Here is a 25,848-nt window from a genome sequence, read left to right on the forward strand (position 1 = left end):
ATGCTCCCCTATGCTTTACCACACCTCTCTGTGCTTTACAATGCTTCCCTATGCTTTACTACGCCTCTCTGTGCTTTACAATGCTTCCCTATGCTTTACCACACCTCTCTGTGCTTTACAATGCTCCCCTATGCTTTCACTGTGCTTTTACTGTGGTGAGTGTTTAGATGGGTTGTGCCTTATTTGTATCAGCTGGCTAAAATCTGATATAAATGACATCAATATACTATTAAATTACCTATATATAAATGCGCGCTGCCAGTACTGACTTAGGAATGCTTTCATCCAGCAGTGGATTGAAAAAAAGGATGATGATAAATATATAGAAAATCTATTTTCCACCCCTTCAAATTGACGGTATTACTGTGTGCATAAGAACCGGAAAGCCAAGCTGAATCCGAAGCAGGTTTCAGGGGGAATGGCTTAAAATAACAGAATGCAAATAGTGTTTATAGTTACTGTGCAGCTAAACAAGATCAACATTATCAAGTGCGTGCGAAGCACAAAGGGACCTCTTTACAGCCCGTCACCGGCTCATTTGACTGCCTTTGTTTTATTGACCGTCCGACACAACAACGCAGTCAATTCATAACTACCTGCGGCAGCAATTTAGATACAGAACACACTGCGTCAAAAACAGGCAGGCTGGTCAGTCCAGCGGTTTAAGAAAAGGGCTTGCTACCAGGAGGTTCAAATCCCGGCTCAGCCACTGACTCCCTGTGTGTGACCCTGAGCAAGTCACTGAACCTCCTTGTGCTCCGTCCTTCAGATGAGACATCAAACAAACGAGCTCCTATTGGAAGTGACTCTGCAGCAGCAGCAGCAGCAGTTGTTGATGATGCAGAGTTCACCCCCTAGTCTCTGCAAGTCGCTTTGGAAAAGCGTCTGCAAATTGACGGATATTTAATAACTGAATTAAACTAGGTTCAATTCAGGTTCCAAAAGGACACTGTGGCCCTGGAGAGAGTCCAGCAAAGAACAGCCCAACTAACGCCAGTGCTTAAAGGAATGAGATCCACAGAATAAGGGAATGGAATGCATGTGATAAGAATTAAAGATTTGATTGAAGTCTTCAAACTCTTAAAAGGAGCCGACAACCCTTACCTAGCCAGTAAGAACAGAAGTGAAGTTTGGGAACGAGAAAAGGCCATTCGGCCCATCAAGGCTTGTCCCCTCGTTAGCGCACCATTCACCCCTATTGGAGGGGGGGGGGGCCTAATTTGAAGGGACAGGATCTCGTCTTTTTAAATGTTCCCAGTGTTTTAGATTCTTCATCTGGTCAGCTATTCCATGCATTTATAACTGTAAAAAAAAAAAAAAAAAAAATGTTTCCTATCTTTTGTCCTAAACGCTGGTCTGCTTGACTCAGTTTAGTTTCAATAACACTGATGAAGGTGCTAGAGCCCAAACGCTGGTCTGCTTGACTCAGTTTAGTTTCAATAACACTGATGAAGGCACTGGAGCCCAAACGCTGGTCTGCTTGACTCAGTCTCTTCTAGTTTCAATAACACTGATGAAGGCACTAGAGCCCAAACGCTGGCCTGCTTGACTCCGTCTCTCCTAGTTTTATTTTGGAATTTGAAGTCAGGACAACACAATAGTTTCCAAGGTAACTTTATTGTCATTTGAATAGACATTTCATAAAAAAAAAGTTTCTTTTATTAAAAAGTTACAAAATCTCACCCCTCACAGAACAACGGATGAAACAGAACTAATTCAAATACAGTTACAAAAGGGAGGGGAGGAGAGGGCTGTATAAAAAAAACAACATATATAAAAAGAAGAGGCAGTTTTCCGTTGGGGGAGGGGTTTAACTCAGCCACACCCCGTGGAGCTTAGCCCCACCTCCTGTTTTGCATAAGGGGCGTGGTTTAATCAGAATCGCTCTTGTCTTCCTTGATGAGCAGTTTTTTTCCTCTCTTGGGTGCCAGGCCCTCCCTCTCCTTGCGGCCGTTTTTATGCCTGCGAGAAAGGGTATAAAACACAAATTTAAAAAATAAATCAATAAATCAAAAAAAAGGATTAATTTTTAACCTTAACCCTTTGCGGTCCATTGTCGGACTGGGGGGGCGGGGGGGGGGGGGGAAAGGCGTATCTCATGAATAGTCATACATGGTATCAGGTATCAGATAACGGGGCGTTCATAGTAAACAAGCTGGCTGAGTGCGTCAGCGCACAGAAACTATCATGGACATTTGCAGAGCTTTTTTCAGATGTTATAGTAATAAAATAATGACTTTGATCGCATTATTGAGGAGTTTGGTGATAAAACGAGTGATCCGGAGATGATTGATCGGTATGTATGACTATTATTTTTATTATTATTTATTTCTTGCATAGATGAAAGCGATAGCGAACGAAAGGGTGTGGTGGGGCTGGAGAAGCCTAGTGAGTGCTTTGTTGATTTGCAGGGCCATTTAAACCCGTTTGACTGTGGAAAAAAATACATTTTAAACAGCTCGTCTAAAATTAACTGCGCGTGTGAAAATAAATTGGACCTGACGCGCCTGACGCGCACTTAATAAATGGACTGCAAAGGGTTAAGTTATTTATTTGGCAGATGCCTTTATCCAAGGCGACTTACAGGGTTATAATGCAAGATTAATATTAAAACTAGTGTAGTTTACTTAAAGTGCAAATAATACCAAGTAAATTACAATGTGAACTAGGATGCAACAAGTTAGGATTACAGCAATTTATATCTACAGTGAGAGATTAGCAGTGCAATAGTGCAAGGATCAGATGAGGATCCAGTAACTAATCTGATAAGGAGCTAGAAATCAAAGCAAGCGGGCTAACATTCAGGCTGTGCAGAGATTCCGATTTTCCAAGCTGTTCCCTGCATGAAGTTTCAAGTTGTTGGGTTTGAATTAATTAAATGGAAACTAGTTAAAAACTTTGGATGACAGACAGGTCATGTTCTGTTCATTTTTTCGTAAAGCGTTGAACTATTACCGTAAAAACTAGTGAGTAAGTCACCTCGGTATATAAGCCCCACCCCCCCCCATTTTTGAGACAGCAATTTCATGAAAAAGCCTATAGGTCACACTGGTGTATAAGTCGCTCCCCCCTTTTTAGGACCCCCTAAAATACCTAGAAAACAGACTTACAAAGGTTTTTACAGTAACTATTGGTTCATTTACATGAAAGCATCTTCAAGGGAATTGCTGTGAAAGCTGAGTCATATGGCAATGGGTTACCCCCCCCCCCCCCCCACACACACTCACAGCTTCTCTCTGTACTTCTCCTGCTCACTCTGGGGAACAAGGTCTTTCAGCTCCAGACTTTCATTGATGCGTTTCAGCATCTCATAACGCTCCCTGCCGTGGATCTGAGAGAGAGAGAGAGAGAGAGAGAGAGAGAGAGAGAGGAGAGAGAGAGATTCAGGACAGGTGCAGTCAGTCCGGCGAGATATCTTACCCAACCCAACCCGCAGAGCTCCAGTCTCATCTGTGGTTTTGTACAAGGGGAATTTTTCTACTGATGCAGATGCAGAGATAATCCAGACAGGGAAACTAGACACAAAACAGCATGTCCAGTATCTTTGAATAATAATAATAAATATATATTTTTTTAAATATTATTTCAGGACATTTCAGACAAAAGCCCTTCAGATGTGTAGAAAGTAAAGTTATTTCTGAAGTGTACTTGTGTACACACACACTTAAACAGAAACACACAGATAGGAAAGTGCAGGCACACACATTATTTCTGCAATTCCAATAAGAACCGTGCAGAATGATTTCAAATAGTATAAGTAAAAATGTAACTGATCTTCATTAATTTCAGTGTAATTTGACATGATGGAATACAGAGATGGAAATAAGACTCCTATTGCAGGTTCTACTACCAGCTTGATCAGCCCCAGTGTGTCTAGGTAACAAGCTCAGGTGTGTCTTATTATTAAACTCCTAGTGAAACCAGGACTGGATCACACTGCTGTGCAGCGGGAGTCTTGTTCTCAGCCCTGTCACATCACAGCATGCCAGGTTGCAGCCTGCACTGCATGGGGGGGGGTAGTATATAAGTCCGGGGGCAGTACCTGCAGAGTGAAGACTTCCTCTTCAGAGCCGGTCCGGCTCTTCTTGCTGGACCCGGGGGCAGGCAGGGTCACCTCCTTAATACCTGTAGGGGGGGGGTGAAACAAGGGGGCAGGGTGCGAGAGAGGGATGAGAAGTCTGGGATGGGACAGCTGGCAGAAAGGGAGCTTTGTACCGAACGTGAAGCCAGTATCTCAACGCTTATGATCTTTACCAGGGTTTATGTGAAGGCACTAGAGCAGGGGGGGGGGCAATTCCGGTCATGGGGGGGGCCGGTGTCCCTCCTGGTTTGTGTTCCAACTGTACCCTAAATTAATTAATTGCACCAATGAAGTGCTTATTAGAAGCTGTGTTTAACATGCCTGTGTCGAGGGAAAGCGTGTTTGAAAACGACCGCTGGAGGAACTAGGATTTTGACGCCATGGCAACCACACTCCCTTATTTCTATTGAAATGTATTCATGCGTTTACTACATAGTTAATGATTTTTCAATCTGCTATGCCATTCTGTTTAAACCCGCAGGCATCGTGGTACTGAGTCTATAAATCCATTGAGATTTCTTTATTCTTCTGTGTCGTACGTTCTCTCATTGAATTTCTTCTAAAACTACCAATTGGAGGTTCACGTTAGTGTTGAACTCTTGGTTCATTTTCTTTATTTCTTATGCTTGACAGGGGACTCTGTATTCTTTTACAGAACGCTGTTCCTGTCTCGCCTACACATGACATTCGATATGTTTGATTTCCACAAACAAGACTGTTAGTTTTGCATTGCGGGTATTCTTAAACTTCTGTTTGGGATTTTACCTTTACAAATATATTTGCATGTGCTCTTAGGGTTTTTAAATGTCCTTTTAAAATACATGTGTCCATGATCCACAGAGAGAAAAAGAGGAAGAAAGAAAAGAAAGAGAGAGAGAAAAAGGAGAGAAAGAAAGACAAAGGGGAGAGAGATAAAGAAAGAGCAACTCACACAACTTCCTTTTAGATTTGGGTGATGGAAGAGACTCCCGTTGCATTGCAGTTTGATCCATTCCTGGTTTTACTAGGAGTTTAATATTAAGACACACCTGAGCTTGTTACCGAGGCACACTGGGGCTGATCAAGCTGGTAGTAAAACCTGGAATGGGTGAAACTGCTATGCGATAGGAGTCTGATTTCCATCCCAGAGACTGCTGGAACTTACATGGCAGAGAGACACACACACACACACAGTCTGTAGTTCACAGGCCTAGCGATCCCCAGTCTTGGGTGAGGCACTCACTGCGCTTGGTGCTCCCTGCGGTGGCCTTGCTGCCAGCTTTCTCCAGCTGCTTGCGGCTGTTCTCCTCTTCGCTCTTGAGATCCCGGCCGGGACAGGCGCAGACGCGCACCTCAAAACAGCGACGCCCCAACAGCCGACCACTGCGCCCCAGAACAGGAGGAGCGAGACAGAGAGAGAGAAACAAATCAGCCCATCAGTGCTCAGCTGGTTCCTAGCAGCCGACTGATCTAAAAACTGTCAAGTGTCCTTTCTGTGTTGAGGAGGGAGCAGAACCGAACACAGTATTGTAAGAGTCCTCAGCGCGTCACACAGCCTCGCCAGTGCTCTACACTGCAGGGTGATTGGCGGTACTCACTCGCTGGTCTCCAGGGTTACGATGGTGAGGATGGGCCGACGGTTCATCCCACCCATGCAGCTGCTGTTGCACATGTAGTTATAGAGCACCGTGGTGCACTCCGAGCCCACCTGCGGACAGACAGACAGACAGAGACAGGGGTTAGGAGCTGTCATTGCAGGAGGGAGCAGATAGAGGGCGCTGAAGAGTAGTATTGAAGGCAGGGATTCATATTATTATTTATTTGGCAGACGCCTTTATTCAAGGCTGTATTGAATTAGCTGGCTCTCGGATCCCCAGTACAGCACTGAGTTCTCTATACTAGACTGTATTGAATTAGCTGGCTCTCAGATCTCCAGTACAGCACTGAGTTCTCTATACTAGACTGTATTGAATTAGCTGGCTCTCAGATCCCCAGTACAGCACTGAGTTCTCTATACTAGACTGTATTGAATTAGCTGGCTCTCAGATCCCCAGTACAGCACGGAGTCCTCTATACTACAGAGTATGTGTAATACATATATATCACACACGTTCCATACGTACATAGAGTCTTCAATTTACATTGGCTTTTCATTATTTCTCAAATATTTTTTGCCAAGTCTGTTGAATGGTGTTTAGACTAGGAGTTCAGCTCTTCAGTTCCAGCTGACTGACAAACGCAATGCAGGCAGCCAAAGTGCCTTCATGTATTAGTAAGCACCAGCACCCTCTAGTGGCAACAGACATTTTTTACATATTATAAACAGTAAATTCAGTGATGTAATTTATGACACAAAGGAATTTCAGACCGCATCCCATAATATTCAGGGGGTTCGGCGTGAATATCCACTGAAAGCGGTTGAAAATCCGAGAACGTTCTCTCAGTGTAAAACACAACCTGGTGCTGTGAATGATTCAGCTTGGAAAGGGGTGGCAGCCCTGGAATTGATCAATTAAACAGCAATTACAATTACACTGCAATGGCGTTTCATTACAAAGGACTCTATTACAATTGGAACTGACCTCAGGCCTGACTGCAATAAGGAGGACTGACAGGAATCATGTTTTTGAAACAGGGTTTACCTGGGGCGACTCGTAAGGCACAAGGACGCTCTGCCTCCTGGTCCGCTGGTCCTCCACATACTGAGCCAGCTGGTTCCCCTCTATCCGGATCAGATGCCCGGGCGGGACAGGGCCTGGCACAGCAACAAGAAGACATTAGCACCCCGGCCCCGGCCGCGTTCTCTACTCCGCTCCCAGGCTTGAAGAGCAAGAGCGGGCCTCGCCTCAAAATCAAACTGCCTTCGGACACGGGGACAAAACCACAGCATGAAGACAGGGGTTCGACACCAGGGGTCTCCAATCCCGGTCCTGGGGGGCCGGTGTCCCTCCTGGTTTTTGTTCCAGCTGTACCCTAAATCACTTAACTGGACCGATTTAGCGCTTACTAGAAGTTTAATTGGTCAAATTAATTAATTTAGGGTGCAGTCGGAAACAAAACCGAGGAGGGACACCGCCCCCCCAGGACCAGGGTTGCCCACCGCTGGTCCATACTGAGTAAGGGGGGGGGTGTTTTATAAAACACAGCTAAGGGGTGGAACGGGTCACTGTGTATCGACTAATCAGAACCCTTTCTTCACATGACGTAATAGGTGTGTTTGTATCGTGCTGGAAGAGCAAAAAAGCACAGCAACACACAGCACAGCAACACACAGCACAGCACAGCACCACACAGCACCACCACACAGCACAGCACCACACAGCAACACACAGCAACACCACACAGCAACGCACAGCACCACACAGCACAGCACAGCACAGCACAGCAACACCACACAGCACAGCACCACACAGCAACACACAGCAACACCACACAGCAACGCACAGCACCACACAGCACAGCACAGCACAGCACAGCAACACCACACAGCAACACACAGCACAGCACAGCAACGCACAGCACAGTTCGCTAATTGGTTCTTGAATGAAGGGTGTTTTATAATGAATGAATCCTCCCCAAACTCTCTCAAATCACTTTACAACAATGCAAACTCAAAAGCTCACTCGCCCGATTGTCGTTACTTACCTGTCAGAGCAGGGGCGTCAAACTCAGCTCATGGGAGGGTCCGCAGCGGCTTTCGATCCCCCAACCCCCACCCCACCCCAGCCCACCCCCCGAGCTCTCAATGACTTAATTCTTCTAATTATTTGATTAATTGGACACATGTAACACTTCTCTCCAGGCAGCGTACCTTGAAATGAAGTGCATTTTAAAAAATCATCTGTGAAAGACCTTAAAAATATTAAAACACGTCCAATTGAACAAATGAGATCAGTTACGTTAACCAAGAGCTTAAGTTGGAATGAAAACCAGCCGACCCCGCGGCCCTCGAGGGCTGGGGCCCGACACCGCTGTGTTAAAACTCTAACATTTTCCATGACAATGCTCGCGAGCCACACCGTGCCACTTTAAAAGTGACTATGCGCTACTGTTAGGAATTTTTTTTCCAAAACTCTCAATGCAACGGTTCTGTATCACGCCGTGGTTTGGGGCGGGCGTCGTACCTTCGTTGTTTTCGGGGGTGCGCTCGTGGTGGGGGCAGCGCCTCACCACCTCAGCCACGTGCTCCGATTTCTTGTAGACGGCGGTGGCCCGGACGATGGCGCCGGGGGGAGGAGGGACCCTCACGTGCATCTGGACCGGGCAGGTCTTGGCGAGCTGGCAGAACAGCTTATTGAGGCCCGGAGAGTACTGGAGAGAGGGAGAGAGCGACACAGCCTGTGTGAGACACTGCAGGACGGGGCAGACGCTCTGAGCGATTCTCTAAAACAGACCAGCTTGACCGAGTCTCTTCTGGTTTCAATAACACTGATGAAGGCACTAGAGCCCAAACGCTGGTCTGCTTGACTCAGTTGAGTTTCAATAACACTGATGAAGGCACTAGAGCCCAAACGCTGGTCTGCTTGACTCAGTTGAGTTTCAATAACACTGATGAAGGCACTAGAGCCCAAACGCTGGTCTGCTTGACTCAGTTTAGTTTCAATAACACTGATGAAGGCACTAGAGCCCAAAAGCTGGTCTGCTTGACTCAGTTTAGTTTCAATAACACTGATGAAGGCACTAGAGCCCAAAAGCTGGTCTGCTTGACTCAGTCTCTTCTAGTTTCAATAACACTGATGAAGACTCTAGAGCCCAAACGCTGGTCTGCTTGACTCAGTCTCTTCTAGTTTCAATAACATAAATAAACTAACATAAACATAAATAAAATAAGTTTTAAGTTAACAACTTAGCTGCACACACACAAAAAACCCAGATCCATAATGATCGAACACTCAAACAGAGCTGACATTAGAAACACCAAAAGCAACTTAAAATCAGTGACAAAACATTCAATAAAAGACTTCGTCAAAAAGTTTGTCATTTTGAATATTGCATGAAATCACAGACTTGTCTCTTACCTCTCCCACCATGCCTGCAGATTAACCCGTCTGATGATGCCCCTTTACAGGGCTCAAACTGCCCCCTCCCTCTATCCCATGGCAATATTAAAGCACACAGGCAAACAACCTCCCTCCTACTCCCTCCCCTCCCTCCTTAACCAGTAACATGTCCAGGCTTGTTCCTCCACTCCCACAGGTGAGCTTGTGGTACAGGAAGTGTGTGTGAGAGAGAGAGAGAGACAGACACAGAGAGAGGTGTGTGAGAGAGACAGACAGAGACAGAGAGGTGTGTGTGTGTGAGAGAGACAGACACAGAGAGAGAAAGACAGGTGTGTGTGTGTGCGCGTTTGTTTCTCCTCATATTAACCACTGAAGCAGAGACTGAAAGGCTTCCCCCCCCCCCATAACACTCCGCATGTTGCCTCCCAGGCCACCCCCTTTTAATTTTAAATACACCCCCCCCCCCCCTCCCCAATCCAGCTCTCCAGTCTCACCCCCCTACTTCAAACCCTTTCATACCCCACAGCCCTCAAGTGCACGGTTTCAGATTTGAAAGCGGCTGCGTTTTAAACACATTCATTTTTGGGCATCGTTCTGGAACAAGGACCTGACCAAAGGTAACGTTTCCTCGTTTTTATTTTTAGTTTAATGAATGATGGTTTGATTTTTTTTGGGGGGGAGGAGAAATATTTGAATGATAAATGATGGTTTATATTAAATATAATGATTATGATTTCATTTTATATATATCTTTTTTTTTAGTCATAAAAATAGTGAATGTTTTCATATTTTATTTCCACACAAACAGTATCCTCTTTATAATCTAAATAAAATGCTTTTTGCATTGTAATATACTACAATATTGGAGATTATAAATAACTTTTTGTAAAATATTTCATAAATTTTTTGTGAAATATTTTTTTTTAAAAAGTCACTTTTTAAACAGCTGAAGGGCTTTTTTTTTAAATTAATTTTATTTATTTATTATTTATTTATTTATCTTTTGCCCAAAACGTCCTGAAAATGAGATTTTTTAATATTTTACACTTTGAGTACATCTTTTAAAAAGCCTTTTATTTCATATGCCTTCAATTTTGTACACTGCAGTTTTATATATCATTTTTATATGTATATAGTTGTTTTTTTTTTATTTAATATATATATAAAACTGCAGTGTACAAAATTGAAGGCATATAATATAAAAGGTTTTTTTTTTTAAAAAAAGTTTAAAATATTAAAAAAATCTCATTTTCAGGACGTTTTGGGCAAAAGCCCTTCAGCTTTTTAAAAAGAAATGTATATAAAGTTTTTTAAAGAGCCAACATTTCGGTATGTTAACACGCCTCTGTCAAGGCAAAGTCAATAATATATATATATATATATATATATATATATATATATATATATATATATATATATATGTATGTAAATCTTGATTTTTTTTTTTCAAACATATAAGACATTAATAACTACAATGTTAAACACTTGTTTTAAATATATTGGCTAAAACAAAAATAAAAATGTTTAGTCAACAATGTCTCTGTACAAACACACCTTAATGAATATACCTTCCTTCTAACATACTAGAACATTTAAGATATATATTTTAATACAGCGTGGGCAAAACCTGATGTCTGAACTATCTTTGTGAATACTGTCAGGACTTCAAGATCGATTTCTTAATTACAGAAACTCAATATTTATATATATTTAATCAATTCCGTTATAACATTGAAAAGGACATTTTGAAAACTTAACATATTTCATTTTCCAGCCAGGAATTCTTGTTCGTAATATGAAATTGAACAGTATTGTATATTTAAGAAGGTTAAAACAAAAGTCAATTAAATATACAAATGCGGACCGATTCAAGTTTGTACAAAAATAAAAAAAAATAACATTTTGAAAAATATTTTAAGATGAAGTAAATCCAGTTCTAGCGTTTAATTTCTACAGCTTAAAATAGGTTTTTGAATTTCATTTTTCAGCGCAGGCAGTATTTAATAGAAATCGGATCTGCCGCCGGGTATATTTTACAACACACAGCTGCAAACATTTACAAAAACTGGCCGATTCTCTCAGTAATTTTTAACAAAAAAGTAAAAAAGGATATGAAAATGAGTTTTCTGGTTACAATGCTCCCAGATTATGAAGGGAAAAAAAAGTGCCACTTGATTAGAGATGCAGAGAATCACATTTAAAAAAAAAAAAAAAAAAAAAAAAAACTCACTTTTTTTGACAAGCATTTTATAAAAATAAACAGGTTTGCCTCTAATATTACAGATTTTTAAATTCATTTTACCATCACTTCTTCCTGTTTATTTTTATTGTCAAAACGCTTTGGTGTGAACGGCACTATATAAGAAAAAATTAAAAATACAAACTTACTTAAACCCAGTTGATCTTCAGAAACTTCATAAATTCAGAGGTTTGGGTCGATAATTGAAAGTTTAACAAGCTTCCCACAGTGTGATAATCTCATTGAGGGGACATGTCCGGACATGTCTGAATCGAACCCCAAGCTCAATTCAAATCAAATTCGAACCGCGTTTACAACGGCTGACAAAAATAACCGCCAAAACAACAGCGCAGGAATTCATCAGAAACCACGTAAAATAAATAAATTAAATAAATATGTAATAATACAAGGCTTCAGTTTGTGAATAATTAAAAACACAGGGGAGTCCTTCCGGTTTGCTATTTTGTATTCACATTTTGTTGTCATTTTTCATGTTTTAAATATTTTTTACTATTTTTTTTTATTGACAGCACAGTCGTGTACTATTCAAAAATAAAATAAACGTACGATGGTTTGTTTAATGACTCTGATTATGTGTGTTTCATTATTAATATTCGGTTTAATTTCCTGTATCATGGATATTTTTATTTATCATCTTGGAAGTGCCACCAGCCAAGTTAGCCTTTTAAAGTTACACTCTAAATGTGTTTTAATTAATACCGTTAGTTTTACAACTGATGTCAATTATCATTTGTTTTTATTTAAATGCGTGTGTGTGATATATATACACACACACACGTACCCCGTCTTTTAAATTACGACTGCATTCCTATCAGATCCTTTTTGAATAAGAAAACTGCATTTACGAGTTCCCAACTTTATTTATTCATTTGTTGGCGGGACAGAGATTAAAAACGCAAATCTAATTTCAGCTAAACCAAGCGTTAATCTTAACCAGGAGTTAAAACACACTTGTAAAAAAAATCCGCCAATGCGACTGGAGCTCAAATTAACCGACCGCCCGCGTCCCAGCGAAACCTCTGCCGTCTCCGCAGTTTAAATACTCGAGAGAAACTCAAAACAACAATATATATATATATTTAAAAAAAAAACAACAAAAAAATCCCACTGAATTTTAGTTTTTTTCAGTATTTCTGTCTATAGTGAAACTTCGGTCATTGAATGAAGTCTCGTTTCTGTATTTCTGTCTATAGTGAAACTTCGGTCATTGAATGAAGTCTCGTTTCTGTATTTCTGTCTATAGTGAAACTTCGGTTATTGAATGAAGTCTCGTTTCTGTATTTCTGTCTATAGTGAAACTTCGGTTATTGAATGAAGTCTCGTTTCTGTATTTCTGTCTATAGCGAAACTTCGGTTATTGAATGAAGTCTCGTTTCTGTATTTCTGTCTATAGCGAAACTTCGGTTATTGAATGAAGTCTCGTTTCTGTATTTCTGTCTATAGTGAAACTTCGGTTATCGAATGAAGTCTCGTTTCTGTATTTCTGTCTATAGTGAAACTTCGGTCATCGAATGAACTCTCGTTTCTGTATTTCTGTCTATAGCGAAACTTCGGTCATCGAATGAAGTCTCGTTTCTGTATTTCTGTCTATAGCGAAACTTCGGTCATCGAATGAAGTCTCGTTTCTGTATTTCTGTCTATAGCGAAACTTCGGTCATCGAATGAAGTCTCGTTTCTGTATTTCTGTCTATAGCGAAACTTCGGTCATCGAATGAAGTCTCGTTTCTGTATTTCTGTACCCCGCGCTGTTTTGGGGAGGTTCTAGTTCTAGAATAATTCTCTTCTGCACACGAGCCCGGGCTCCCTCGTCACTGATAGGACCTCGCTCTGGCAGGGAGGCGGAGCCACACTCACTGGTCACTGCAGCAGCCGCCCGCTTCTTTTCACTCTGCAGGCTCACCGTGCAGCCGCCTCAGAGATACAGCGTCGGAGGACCACGCAGCTCTGTGCAGCTTACAGGCAGGCACCCGGCCAGATTACAGGGGTCGCTGGTGCGCCGTGAGCCGAGGACACCCTGGCCGACCTAAACTCCGCCCTCGGGCGACGCTCGGCCAATTGCGCGCCGCCCCCTGGGAGCTCCCGTCCACGGAGGGCTGTGGAATAGCCTGGACTCGAACATAGTGCCTTTACCAGCTGCGCCACTCGGGAGCCCTGTAATTTATTTAATTAATCATGTAATCGAAGAAACTACAAAATCATATCGCAAAAAAGTCTGTACCGGAAGCCATAACACAAGCGTTTAATGTTAGATTTTGTTGAGTATCTGGCAAACCACAAAGCCGTGTGTAATTCAATATGTTAGCTTAACATTATTCAGGAGGTTGCATTTGACTTTATGAAGCACAAGGAGTCAGTTCTATGGGGGGGATTATTATTATTATTATTATTATTATTATTATTATTAATTTCTTAGCAGACGTCCTTATCCAGGACGACTTACAATTGTTACAAGATATTGCATTATTTTTACATACAATTCCCCATTTATACAGTTGGGTTTTTACTGGAGCAATCTAGGTAAAGTACCTTGCTCAAGGGTACAGCAGCAGTGCCCCCCCCCCACCTGGGATTGAACCCACGACCCTCCGGTCAAGAGTCCAGAGCCCTCGCCACTACTCCACACTGCTGCTAAACTTTTGTCCCGAGCTGTGGAAGGATGCATGTTCTGGCAGACTCCTCCTCCTCCTCCTCTCCCTTACCGTGCAGGTGACAGACTTGGCCGTGCTGGACTGCTGGAATCGCAGCTCGAACCCCAGCTCCCCGGGGTAGTCCGTGGTGGAGGGGACGGTGGAGGCAGTGGTCGCGGTCGCAGTCTCCGAGACGTAAGGCAGGGGGTGCTGTTGCACAAGAGTGGGACCCCCCAACAGCACCTCCGCGCTGCTGCTGCTGCCGCCAATTGCATCAGTCTCCAGGCCGTCCAACTCAGGGAATATATCATCCTACCGGGGAAGAGCCAGGGAAATGCATGTCAACGCTGGGCTAATCACAGAGCCCAGACCGGGCTACAGCCCCGCCCACCACTGGATCACCCCTTATGTAGCTAAGAAACTCTTGGGTTTAGGGAGGGAGGGAAGCAGTGTGGCTCTAGTGGAGCTGAGGAGGGACTGGGAGGGAGGGAAGCAGTGTGGCTCTAGTGGAGCTGAGGAGGGACTGGGAGGGAGGGAAGCAGTGTGGCTCTAGTGGTTAGAGCTGAGGAGGGACTGGGAGGGAGGGAGGCAGTGTGGCTCTAGTGGAGCTGAGGAGGGACTGGGAGGGAGGGAAGCAGTGTGGCTCTAGTGGAGCTGAGGAGGGACTGGGAGGGAGGGAAGCAGTGTGGCTCTAGTGGAGCTGAGGAGGGACTGGGAGGGAGGGAAGCAGTGTGGCTCTAGTGGAGCTGAGGAGGGACTGGGAGGGAGGGAAGCAGTGTGGCTCTAGTGGAGCTGAGGAGGGACTGGGAGGGAGGGAAGCAGTGTGGCTCTAGTGGAGCTGAGGAAGGACTGGGAAGGAGGGAAGCAGTGTGGCTCTAGTGGTTAGAGCTGAGGAGGGACTGGGAGGGAGATGTTCTGTGTTAGGTTGTCTAAACAGGGTGAAAATTAATAAAAAAAGTTTCTCACATTTTCCTGCCAGAATTCATTGCCTCTGGTTCCTCTAAAGAAAGAAACAAAAAGGAATTAATAGAGCCTTCAGTATGGCATCATGGCTTTACAATCAACGTTCTTACCTCTTATTAGCCCTGTTGGCATGATCACTGGCCTCCCCTTTAAAGCTGTGCTGACCAAGGCTCTAAAAAGCCATCTCTTATTATTGAAATTGAAAGAGAGTGGATGTGGCCAAGCTTGCAATAGAAAGCTGTGTTTAACATCACTACAAGACCCTAAGCACAAGCTAGCTGAAAACACTTCACGAAACACTTCCTGAAGGAAGAAATGCTTTTTATAAATTGCTATGAACACACACTCCCTGAAATCACGTCTTAACAAAACAGCTCAATTTCATAAACGCAAAAACGGCTAATGATCATTCAAAGCCAATTCTCATCATCAGGACAAACCCGGGGTTCGAAACGGATTTCATTCAACACCCCTTTTGAAACGAAAACCGCCCTAGTTCGAACAGCCGCGTGCAAAGGATACTGGGAAATGTATTCACTAGCATTCAGATTAGCGCCTCTGTGCTGTAGTGCTGTTTGGGGACTACAGATCCCATGATGCACTGCGGGTCGCCATAGTTCCATGACGCACAGAAATGAGTGAAACGTGCTCTCATTGCAGAGAAGAGGTGTTGAAAGCTAATGCACCTCCGTAGAAGAGAAAGAAATGCTGCTGCAGATTAACATCCCCACAAACACTGTGAGCCGTTCTGAAAAACCAGATTACAACGACACAGGCCTACGAACAGCAGACTGTGGATGCAACTCGCCAGCGTTTCTGAACTGCTCAGTACCCTGCTGTTGAGAACGCCTCGCTTCTGCGATCAGAATGCGACACGCAGGTTTCCAGTTGCAATGCATACTTTTTAAAAAAAAATTCACTTCCGTTCACGCATTTTCAATAAACCGCACAGCGCTTTTAAAAAGTAGAATACTTTTCACAGCTCTGCAACTGAAATTTGATTTCAGCGTTACTGTAACTTCAGCGTGGTGGGCTTGGCTTCAGATTTCTGATAAGAATTACTGATCAGATTAATAAAAAAAATAAAAGATCCATTCTTATTACTTGAGAGTCGACTATTTTGGCAGTTGAGTTATTATTTAGTAGATGCTTGTAACCAAAGCGACTTACAGAGACTAGGGGGTGAACTATGCATCATCAACAACTGCTGCTGCTGCTGCTGCAGAGTCACTTCCAATAGGACCTCGTTTGTTTTGCGTCTCATCCGAAGGACGGAGCACAAGGAGGTTCAGTGACTTGCTCAGGGTCACACACAGGGAGTCAGCGGCTGAGCCGGGATTTGAACCTCCTGGTATTTTGAAATTCACATGAACGAGAGTCGACTCACGCCCTGCCAGGCGAGTTTGACATGCACGCTGGTTTGTAAAAAGGGGCTCTGACTCTCGTTTCCTCTCCCCTCAGATACTCACACAATGTTCCACAGCTCCTGGAAGGACTCCTGGCTCAACGGTTCCAGACTGTCAGACACGGGGTCGGCCATCTCGTCTTGGAAATGAGTGCGGTTACCACAGTGACAGGCAAGCCACTCTGCACTGCTGAGGAGGGAGAGAGAATTCAGATCCCGGGACTTAAAAAAACAAAACAAAAAAAACGCTTCACTGCCACAGAATTGTCAGGGGTGTGGCAGCGAGACTCTCGTTGCAGAGCAGTTTGATCCATTCCTGGTTTTACTAGGTTTTTCAAATCAGGCACGTATAGAAGTTTAAAAAAGGACAATGGGTAATTTGTACATCGATTTGTGGGCCCCTCCGATTCAATTGCTCCCCGTTCAGCCATTCGTGTACCTCAATCACACACAGAGAAACGCGTTCATAACAATATTGATTTATTTTACAGCTTTTAAATCGCAAGTCTGACTTTTTCACTTCCAAGCAGAAGCGACTCCTGAATGTAAATACAGTCACGCTGCAGAAGGACTGTTAGAAAGCGCGTCCCTCCTCAAATACTTTATTTTTCATTATAACTTTAATAGGAGTCGCTTACTAACACGTTTGTATGTCCTGCCTGTAAATGAAAAATTAAGACTGGGTCGATTTAAAAGCCAATTTAGTTGTTTCACCTTTTTAAATGAAATCAATTTTGCTATGAACGCGTTTCTCGGTGTTATTGTATTATAACTTGCAATGTGAATGTATTTTTGTTTACGACTGTAAGTCGCCCTGGATAAGGGCGTCTGTTAAGAAATAAATAAATAATAATGATAATAATAATCGGTGTGTGATTGAAATAGACGAATAGCTGAACAGGGATCAATTGAATTAAGGATAGTCGGTAAAACACCGTAAATCAGAATCAGTAATCGGAACACATCTATATATTAGGTACCGAAACCATTTAAGGTTTGGGAATTGTTTTTAAAACACCGGTTACTTGGTGTTTGGATCTTTAGAGAGGGTGGCTAGGTTTCTAAAGTGTTATTTGTTAATTTTTAAATAGGGATAAGTAGATTTTAAAACACACATTTTGTTAACAGCCGACTCGTCTCTCCTTCAGAGAGAAACGCTCGCTTGTCGTCCATTCGCGCGCACTGACCTCATCGGGTAAAACCATTAGCCGTCAACATGGCATACCCGGCTTCCACAGCATGAAAAACACGGTTTAAAAAGTTATTGGAGAACGAATGATGAAAAAAAAACGCATTTGTTTTTCTTTACTGGAAAAATAAACTTTAAAAATTAACTGTAAACTAATTAACAACCTAAAAGAACCCCCCCCCCGTCGGGAAATACAAATACACTCGTCCAAGTGAAGAGAAAAAAAGGACGAAACAAAACCAAGTTCACGAAAAGGGGAGAAAAACAGCGATACTTGATTCCCACGCCGTTAACAATAAATGTGTTTAAACCGCATTGGAATTACGTGTGGATTACTGCTGGACTGTTTAAATGACAGATATGAGAATTTTATACCCAAAGAAAGGAAACCAGAAACCGAAAAAGCGAGTGATCCGCCCCCCCATCACAAAAAATGATGTTTCCCCCGGGCAGCACCAAAACAGGAAAGGGAAGGAGGGGATTAGATAGACCAATTGAAGACGAAAAAAAAATAAAATAAAATCAAAACATTTGAATAACGCGAAGAAATTCGATTTTTATTTTGCATTTGTTTTAAGTCTGGCAAAGAAAAGACTAGCTTCAGTTTAGAAATATACGGTTTAACTTACAAAATACCTCCCTCAATATATTTTTTTGGAACCTTCTCTAAAGTTCAAGCCCCGTGCATTTTATTTAAATTTCTTCACATTTTGGGTGAAAAAGTTCGTAATTAAAAAAAAAAAAAAGATAAAAACTTACCGAATTAAATATTAAGACGTGATTTATACACAGGCTCTTGGGTAAATAAATAAAAACACACTCCGTAAAAAAACTAATAATTAGTACAAATTAGTAAACTTTGCAACTATCAACGATACTGAAAGAAGCAGATAATTATATTCTTGAAACAAAACCAGCCCAGAATGTGTAGTTCAAATAAATCATTGAACAGCTTTTATTTTTAAAGTTAGCTATAAATCAAAACTAGACGAGATATATATATATATATATATATATATATATATATATATATATATATATATATATATATATATATATATATATATCACAATCGAACTAGTGACAGTGCGAGATTAACGGATCACTAAACACAGGAAATGTCGGTAAACAGAAAAAAAAAAACAAAAAAACAACTTGATATCCGCTACTTTGCGCTAGTCTAGAATAAATATCAGTGGAAAATTATCACTTGTCCAGTTAAAAAAATAAATAGTTTATTAATAGGTACATTTGCTACAGTGTTTCACACACACACAGACAAAAGTTGCAATGAAAAAAAAAAGTCGACGTCCTACAACTCAACGACTTGATTTTATATTAAGTTTTTTTTTATTCGTACTTTGAAAACAACGAATTAATAAAACAAATACAAAGTCGGTCCCCTCCTCCCCCCCCAATCTGGTGCCGTGCAAATGTGCTGAATAATATTATTACGCGGATACGGTCGGTTGCATTAAACGGGACTACAAAAAGAAACATTCTTAATTAAAAAATAAAATCAAGAAAAAATAACGTAAATGACAATTAAACCCGAGCTGCTGCCAGCACACTGTAAAATTAGCAAGTTGTGTTTTTACACTTAGAAAAAACAGCTTCTTCATATTTCGTGGTGCTGGTACACTAGCAGTATCCGCATTATCTCAGCTGTGTTAAAACGAAACGATTGCGATGCGATTTTAAAACAAATCGCATGTGATTCTGCTTGAATTAAACACTCACTCAGACTGTTAGGAAATGACTATATTTTTTCCAACAATATGACTCACTCTGTGTATCTCTGATTCAAAGCGCTGCTTACCGTCAGTCCTGTCCCGTGTTAAACACTCGGGTCAAATGCCCAGGCGAGCTGGTCTGCTACAATGTGTTTGTATTTTTTTCACTCTGATTTTTAGACAGACCTCCACGTTTTGGGGAATCCCCGACTTAAACCGGACGGGGAGGGGAACCTTGAAGCCCGCCACCCGTCATGTGATTTGGGTTGACCGTATAATCGCGAGAAAAAGCGCAAATGTTTATCCCTAAATAATACACCCCTTTTAATCTCTGCCTGTGTAATGGTTCCATTTTACGCTACGGGACGCGGTATCGACACAAACAAATGCACACCGACAATGAATCATTCTCTCAACGCTACGACACAGCTTGTTTGGCAGTCCAGTTTGTTTACATATCCATACACTTGTACTTTGCTTGAACAAAATTTATTGTATTTCTTGCTCTTATTGTATTACTTGTATTGTAACACTTGAAATGTATTTGCTTACGATTGTAAGTCGCCCTGGATAAGGGCGTCTGCTAAGAAATAAATAATAATAATAATAATAATAATAATATCCTCCGCAGGTAGTGCCCCCCTGTTCAGACTGCGCTTGTAGATCTCCTGATCCGCCCCTCCTGCTCTGCACTGGACTCGCCTGACCTCAGCACCATGTTACTGGATCCTCAACTGATGTGCTATCCTTGCACTGCTAACATGTCACTGTAGATATAACTTGCTGTAACCCTAACTTGTTGCATCCTAGTTCATATTGTATTCTAGTAGTGTTATTAGTTGCACTGACTGTAAACTACACCTGTATTTAAATATGAAGCTTGCATTGTAACCCTGTGCTGCCCTGTAACACCTGCGTGAGTCGCCTGGGATAAAGGCGTCTGCCAAGTAAATAATAATATTAATTCCAGACGGTTGGCATGGTGATGCGTCAGAGGGGCCACGTTTTGATTGATCCCTGAAGCCAGCATTACACTTCAGCCAAGGCTCGCATTATAACACAGCAAAGCTAGTCCTTGGTTGGTCTCCACCATGCCTCTCTCACAATATTAGCATGCAAAGAACAGTCGCTCTCTTGCAAGGAAAGTCATCATGACCTGCTTTTATAAGCCAGCTCTCACAGAATCAGTTCATTCTAAAAGGGGATGCAAAACATTTCGCCAGAGCTGTATTATCCCATTTTATCTGAGTCCAATATGAAGTGAACTACTCTCCTGTTATAAAAATCATACAAGCCATCTCTCACCCACTAAGGCTGTAGGCAGGCAGACGAAGCCACTGAAACAACTTGACCTGACAGGGAACAAAGCCAGTCAGAACAACAATGAATTGATTCATCCCAGATACAGGGAGCCCTGGAGACCGGAAATGACACTGAGAGTGATTCATGAAATCTGCTTTGCTGTAATCCTAACTTGCTGTATCCTCTTAGTTCATATTGTATTTTAGCAGGAGGCTGTGTGGTCCAGCGCTTAAAGGATCTTGATACCAGGAGGTTCAAATCCCGGCTCAGCCACTGACTCCCTGTGTGTGACCCTGAGCAAGTCACTGAACCTCCTTGTGCTCCGTCCTTCGGATGAGACGCAAAACAAACGAGGTCCTATTGGAAGTGACTCTGCAGCAGCAGCAGTTGTTGATGATGCATAGTTCACCCCCTAGTCTCTGTAAGTCGCTTTGGATAAAAGCCTCTGCTAATTGACTAAATAATAATAATAATAATATTGCACTTATTGTAAACTACACTGTATTTAAATATGAAGCTTGCATTGTAACCCTGTGCTGCCCTGTAACACCTGTGTGAGTCGCCTGGGATAAAGGCGTCTGCCAAATAAATTAATAAATAAATACTAATAATATTAATAGAGAGTTAAACCTCCCTCAGTAAAAACGCCATTTGACCCCTAATAAAAGTTTATTTTTTGAATTTGTGTGTGTGTGTGTGTTTTATTTTAATTATATCCCACCTTGTTGACCAGGTCTCTTGGATAAGAGATTTTATTCCACGTGGGGATGTTAATCTGCAGCATTTTTCTTTCTCTTCTATGGAGGTGCATTAGCTTTCAACACCTCCGCTTCTCTGCAAAGATAGTGCACGTTTGCGCTGGTCACTCATTTCTGTGCGTCATGGAACTATGGCAACTCGCAATGCATCGTGGGATCCGTAGTCCCCAAAAACAGCACTACAATACATTTCCCAATATCCTTTGTACTCAGCTGTTCGAACGAGGGCGTTACGTTTAATTCAAACTTTCCTTCCAAAATAATTCGCGCAAACTGGACATTGGTGTCGAGTGAATTGTAATTACATTAAGTCATTTACAATAAGCAGCTGTGAAACGACCTGGATCGTGTAGAAAAATCTTAGTATCAGGAAATTAATTTAATGCGTGTTCATTTTAATTAAAATACTGCACAGCTGTGACCAGAAATTCAGCATCGTCAGCCTCTATATATATATATATATATATATATATATATATATATACTGTAGATTGAAGTAATTCTGCTTCATACAGTCGAATGAAACCTGCTGAATAATGTTCCGTTAACATATTGAATTGCACACCGCTTTGTAGTTTTCCAGATACTTAACTAAAAGACTTGACATTTCAAAATCTAACATGAAATACTACTGTACTACTATTATGGCTTCCGGTATGGACTTTTGCGAGATCATTTTGCAGTTTCTTTGATTACACGATGTTTATATATATATATATATATATATATATATGAAAGCACTTGAGCCCAGACGCGTGACTTTTCTGATATGAGAGTTCTGATTGTATTAAAATTATTTCATTAGAATTTCAGTTTAATAGATGCATCGTACAGTCTAATTGAGGACAGTTTTTAACATTGCTGGAATTATATTAATTGTATTTGGCAGTTTTTAAAATGGCGCCATAATTAATAGTAATTATAATAACATGAATTATGAATAATATTACAAATTGTCATAATAATAATAATAATAATAATAATAATAATGGCCACCTTGGATTAAAATGTTAATTGTTTTTATTACCATATAACACAAGACTGACAAAAATTGAAAAATGTGACATTTCGAAATCTAACATGAAATACTACTGTACTGCTATTATGGCTTCCGGTATAGACTTTTTTTGTGAGATCATTTAGTAGTTTCTTTGACTACATGATGTTAAATAAAAGATATAAATTATGTTCATATAGTTTTTTTTAAAATTAACATCTCAATCCTAAAATTCTAGGTGATGCTAAAATCTTGTCCAGAGGCAATCTTGTCCTTGAAACAGCTTCAGTCTTCAGTATATTGTTTAGCACGATCTGTCACATATTATACTCATATAAACACACAACTCGCCACTACACTGGACTATATGGCACCCAGCTGTACCAGCACCTGCATCATCTTGTACTCACACTGAAGGCTCCACACTTTGCTGTATTCTATACTGCTCTCAATCATAATTCTATCCTCTGTATCTTGTGTTTGATTTTACTCTTGTAGGTATCCGTATTCACGTGGTTTTCTTTGTAATTGTTCTTATTTGAAATCGTTCTCATCCATTTATTGGACTGACTGCTTGCTCTTAATGGAGTTTACTCAATAAGCAAATATTTGTACTATAAGTTTAACTGCTGTCAGTCAAAATTATTTACTGTGTTTTTTTTTATTCTCTTCATTTGAATTTATTTCCTACTCATTTTATTGTATTTTATTACTGCTCATATCTGTAATGTGATATTTTGTAACAGCTGTAAGTCGCCCTGGATAAGGGCATCTGCTAAGAAATAAATACATATACTTATATATATATACAGTATATATATATATATAAAGAAAGCTATCATCTCTCTCAGTTTATGCCAGCCAGCCTGAATGTTCCAACACACCTTTATCCTTCCGATTCAGGACTGCAGAGAGAACCTGGGCTCACACCTGGCGGTTTTTCTTAGTGATCCACACTACTCAAGTTATCCAAGATTCATTTTATTTCTTTTGTTGAACTTCAAACTTCTGATCCACTTCCGCAACACATTTCAACTTTTAGTTTTCATCAGGCGATGAAATACATATATATTTAGTGTGGAGTAGTGGTGAGGGCTCTGGACTCTTGACCGGAGGGTCGTGGGTTCAATCCCAGGTGGGGGACACTGCTGCTGTACCCTTGAGCAAGGTACTTTACCTAGATTGCTCCAGTAAAAACCCAACTGTATAAATGGGTAATTGTATGTAAAAATAATGTGATATCTTGTAACAATTGTAAGTCGCCCTGGATAAGGGCGTCTGCTTAGAAATAAATAATAATAATAATAATATACATTAAAACAATTATGCAAATCTGGCAACACCTTACATGTGTCTGTAATGACTGTGTATTTACATAGTAGTTACACAGTAATTACACGTGTGCTACTTACACAGCATTACAATGTTATTATGCATGTAAATCTGCAGTATATAGGTGCACAATTGCATCAAAAAAAGGTTTAGGGCCAGTGTTATATCATGCAAAAAAAATGTACACAATTGTTCATTGTAACTATGCATAATAACATTGTAAGTACACGTGTATTTACTAAGTAACTACTATGGAAATGCATTAAGGGTCTCTCATACTGTGTAAGTGTCACTGTGGATCTGATATTGTCAAATCCAAGTCAGTCATTCTGAGACGCACACTAATTCAACGACTCGAGAATATACAAATCAATCAAAGAAACTACAAAATCATAGCGCAGAAGCCCGAACAGCAAGACAGCAGTATTTCATGTTAGATTTCGAAAATGTCACGTTTTTCAATTGTGGTCACTTTTTCCTTAAGCCTATGAAAAACTACAAAGCGGTGTGCAGTTCAATATGTTAACGTAACATTATTCAGCAGGTTTCATTCCACTTTGTGAAGCAAAAATGAGTCAATCCTACATGCAGGGCGATGCAAAACTTTTGGACAGAGCTGTAGGCTCCATTTCTTGTGCAAAGCACTTTTTCCCCTCCTGTCTGGCAACACATAATGCACTGGATATGAAATATTCTGGTTTGTGAGGCTGGATTAAAAAAATAACAATACAGAGTGCTGGATCAGGGTCGCATCACATGCGATACAGAAATGGGCATCACAGGGTTAAGTATTGATTACATCGGATTGATATTAGGATACCAAGTGTGTAATATCTACCGAAACGCGACTGTATTGATTGCTTTCGTCTGCTTGACTGTGTTGCATCTAGTTTATCAGTAGCTCAGTAGCTCTGATGTGTAGTACCACGTTAAGCATGTATCTGCAATGATTTTAATGCATCACAGCTTTCCTATACCACAGCTGACAAAGTTTAAACACTTATAAAATCAAATAAAAAAAAAACAGTGATAGATATATCTTTTTTCTCTGCTATACAAATATATAATTTAAATATCTTCCTTCTTATAAATATATCAAGGACACTTGCAACATTTGTGTCCGACTAATATATTTAAAAATATATTTCGACATAACAACAAGAAAAAAACAGATCATATCTTTAATATAATCAAATGTGGATTTGAGTTCAGTTTGAATATTATTTTTTCATGTTGGTAAAATCATTCTGTAATAAACTTGTGCACATGCCTCTGTAAAAACACAAGTAACTCTCCCCCACTTTCCATTTAAAAAAAAAAAAAAAGGACAATATTTTTAACCACGTGAATTACCGCGTTTATAACGTCGCGAAGTCGCGGGTGAAAATACGGCCGAGAAAAACCAAAAATTCGGACCAGAAAAACAAAATCCAGTTATTTCAAGACTGGAGTGTTTGAGGAGGACAGGCAAGACAGCAGCTGAATTAGAGACCCACCTGCTGCAAACGAAGTCCGGACTAGCCCCAAAACCGGGTTCGAATCCGCCGTAGTCCGTCGAAAATAACGAAAACGTAGCGTTGTCGTCCGCATCCATCTTTAAAACGCGTGATAAATGGCGAAAATAGAACCCAAGCCGAATTTATACCAGAAGAGAAAGGGAGAAGGGAGGGAGAGAGGAGGAGGAGGGGGGTGTGCAGGGAAAACAAGCAAAAAACGTCTGAAAAACGTAAAATAATGTATAAATTACGTCGACGCCGCCAATAGGAAGCCGGAGAATTCTACCGCCGAAATTGGGGTCTTTTTCCCATTGGTTGGTCCCCCCAAATACTCAAATGACAGCCCCAGAGTTGTTGTTTTTTTGCACTGCTTAGAGGAAGGCAGAGAGAGGCCTACCATTCAAGAATAAAAGCCTCAGATCCAGCACCGAAATTCCAATTAAATTAAAAAATAAACTATTTTATTTAAAGCTTAAAAAAAACCCCCACACACACATTTTCAGCCCTTCGCTATTCAGAAGCACCTCATTCATTAAAGACAAGGAAATGAGACAAACAGCTTGCGTACGTACCTCCTGTGATCCAGTTGGCTTCATTGAAACAGTGACAAGCTCTCTGACTGAAACGCAAGAGCCTCACTAAACTCAACTGCCTTGCTGTTACAATGTCTTTTGGTTTAGGGAAGATGGCAGCTGGGATCTGCTGACTAAGTTGGGGGTTTTTTTG

At 41.2% G+C, this 25,848-nt stretch overlaps 1 protein-coding gene and 1 long non-coding RNA gene across 10 annotated transcripts; one reads left to right on the top strand and one right to left on the bottom strand.

The window, feature by feature from the left end:
• Positions 1–1,598: 1,598 nt before the first annotated feature.
• On the bottom strand, positions 1,599–25,848 carry LOC117970978 (cellular tumor antigen p53-like). Of its 9 annotated transcripts, none has more exons than XM_059015323.1 (11): positions 25,695–25,848; positions 16,380–16,502; positions 14,914–14,947; positions 14,020–14,259; positions 8,185–8,371; positions 6,703–6,815; positions 5,659–5,768; positions 5,304–5,443; positions 4,043–4,125; positions 3,228–3,331; positions 1,599–1,962 (listed from the first exon to the last, which is right to left on the bottom strand). In XM_059015323.1, exons 2-11 carry the CDS (start codon positions 16,448–16,450, stop codon positions 1,872–1,874), a joined length of 1,173 nt encoding a protein of 390 aa, XP_058871306.1. In that variant the 5' UTR covers positions 16,451–16,502; positions 25,695–25,848; the 3' UTR covers positions 1,599–1,871. The 9 variants fall into 9 exon arrangements, with proteins under 9 accessions (XP_058871306.1, XP_058871304.1, XP_058871302.1 ...); XM_059015321.1 differs by having other exon boundaries at positions 16,380–16,505; XM_059015319.1 differs by lacking the exon at positions 25,695–25,848 and adding an exon at positions 19,324–19,473 and having other exon boundaries at positions 16,380–16,505.
• LOC131721946 (uncharacterized) lies at positions 9,559–21,220 on the top strand. The gene is made up of 2 exons (XR_009319965.1): positions 9,559–9,677; positions 19,869–21,220. It is a non-coding gene; the product is annotated as an uncharacterized LOC131721946 (long non-coding RNA).

This window comes from Acipenser ruthenus, chromosome 50, assembly GCF_902713425.1.
Source record: "Acipenser ruthenus chromosome 50, fAciRut3.2 maternal haplotype, whole genome shotgun sequence".
NCBI classification, from domain to species: Eukaryota; Metazoa; Chordata; class Actinopteri; order Acipenseriformes; family Acipenseridae; genus Acipenser; species Acipenser ruthenus.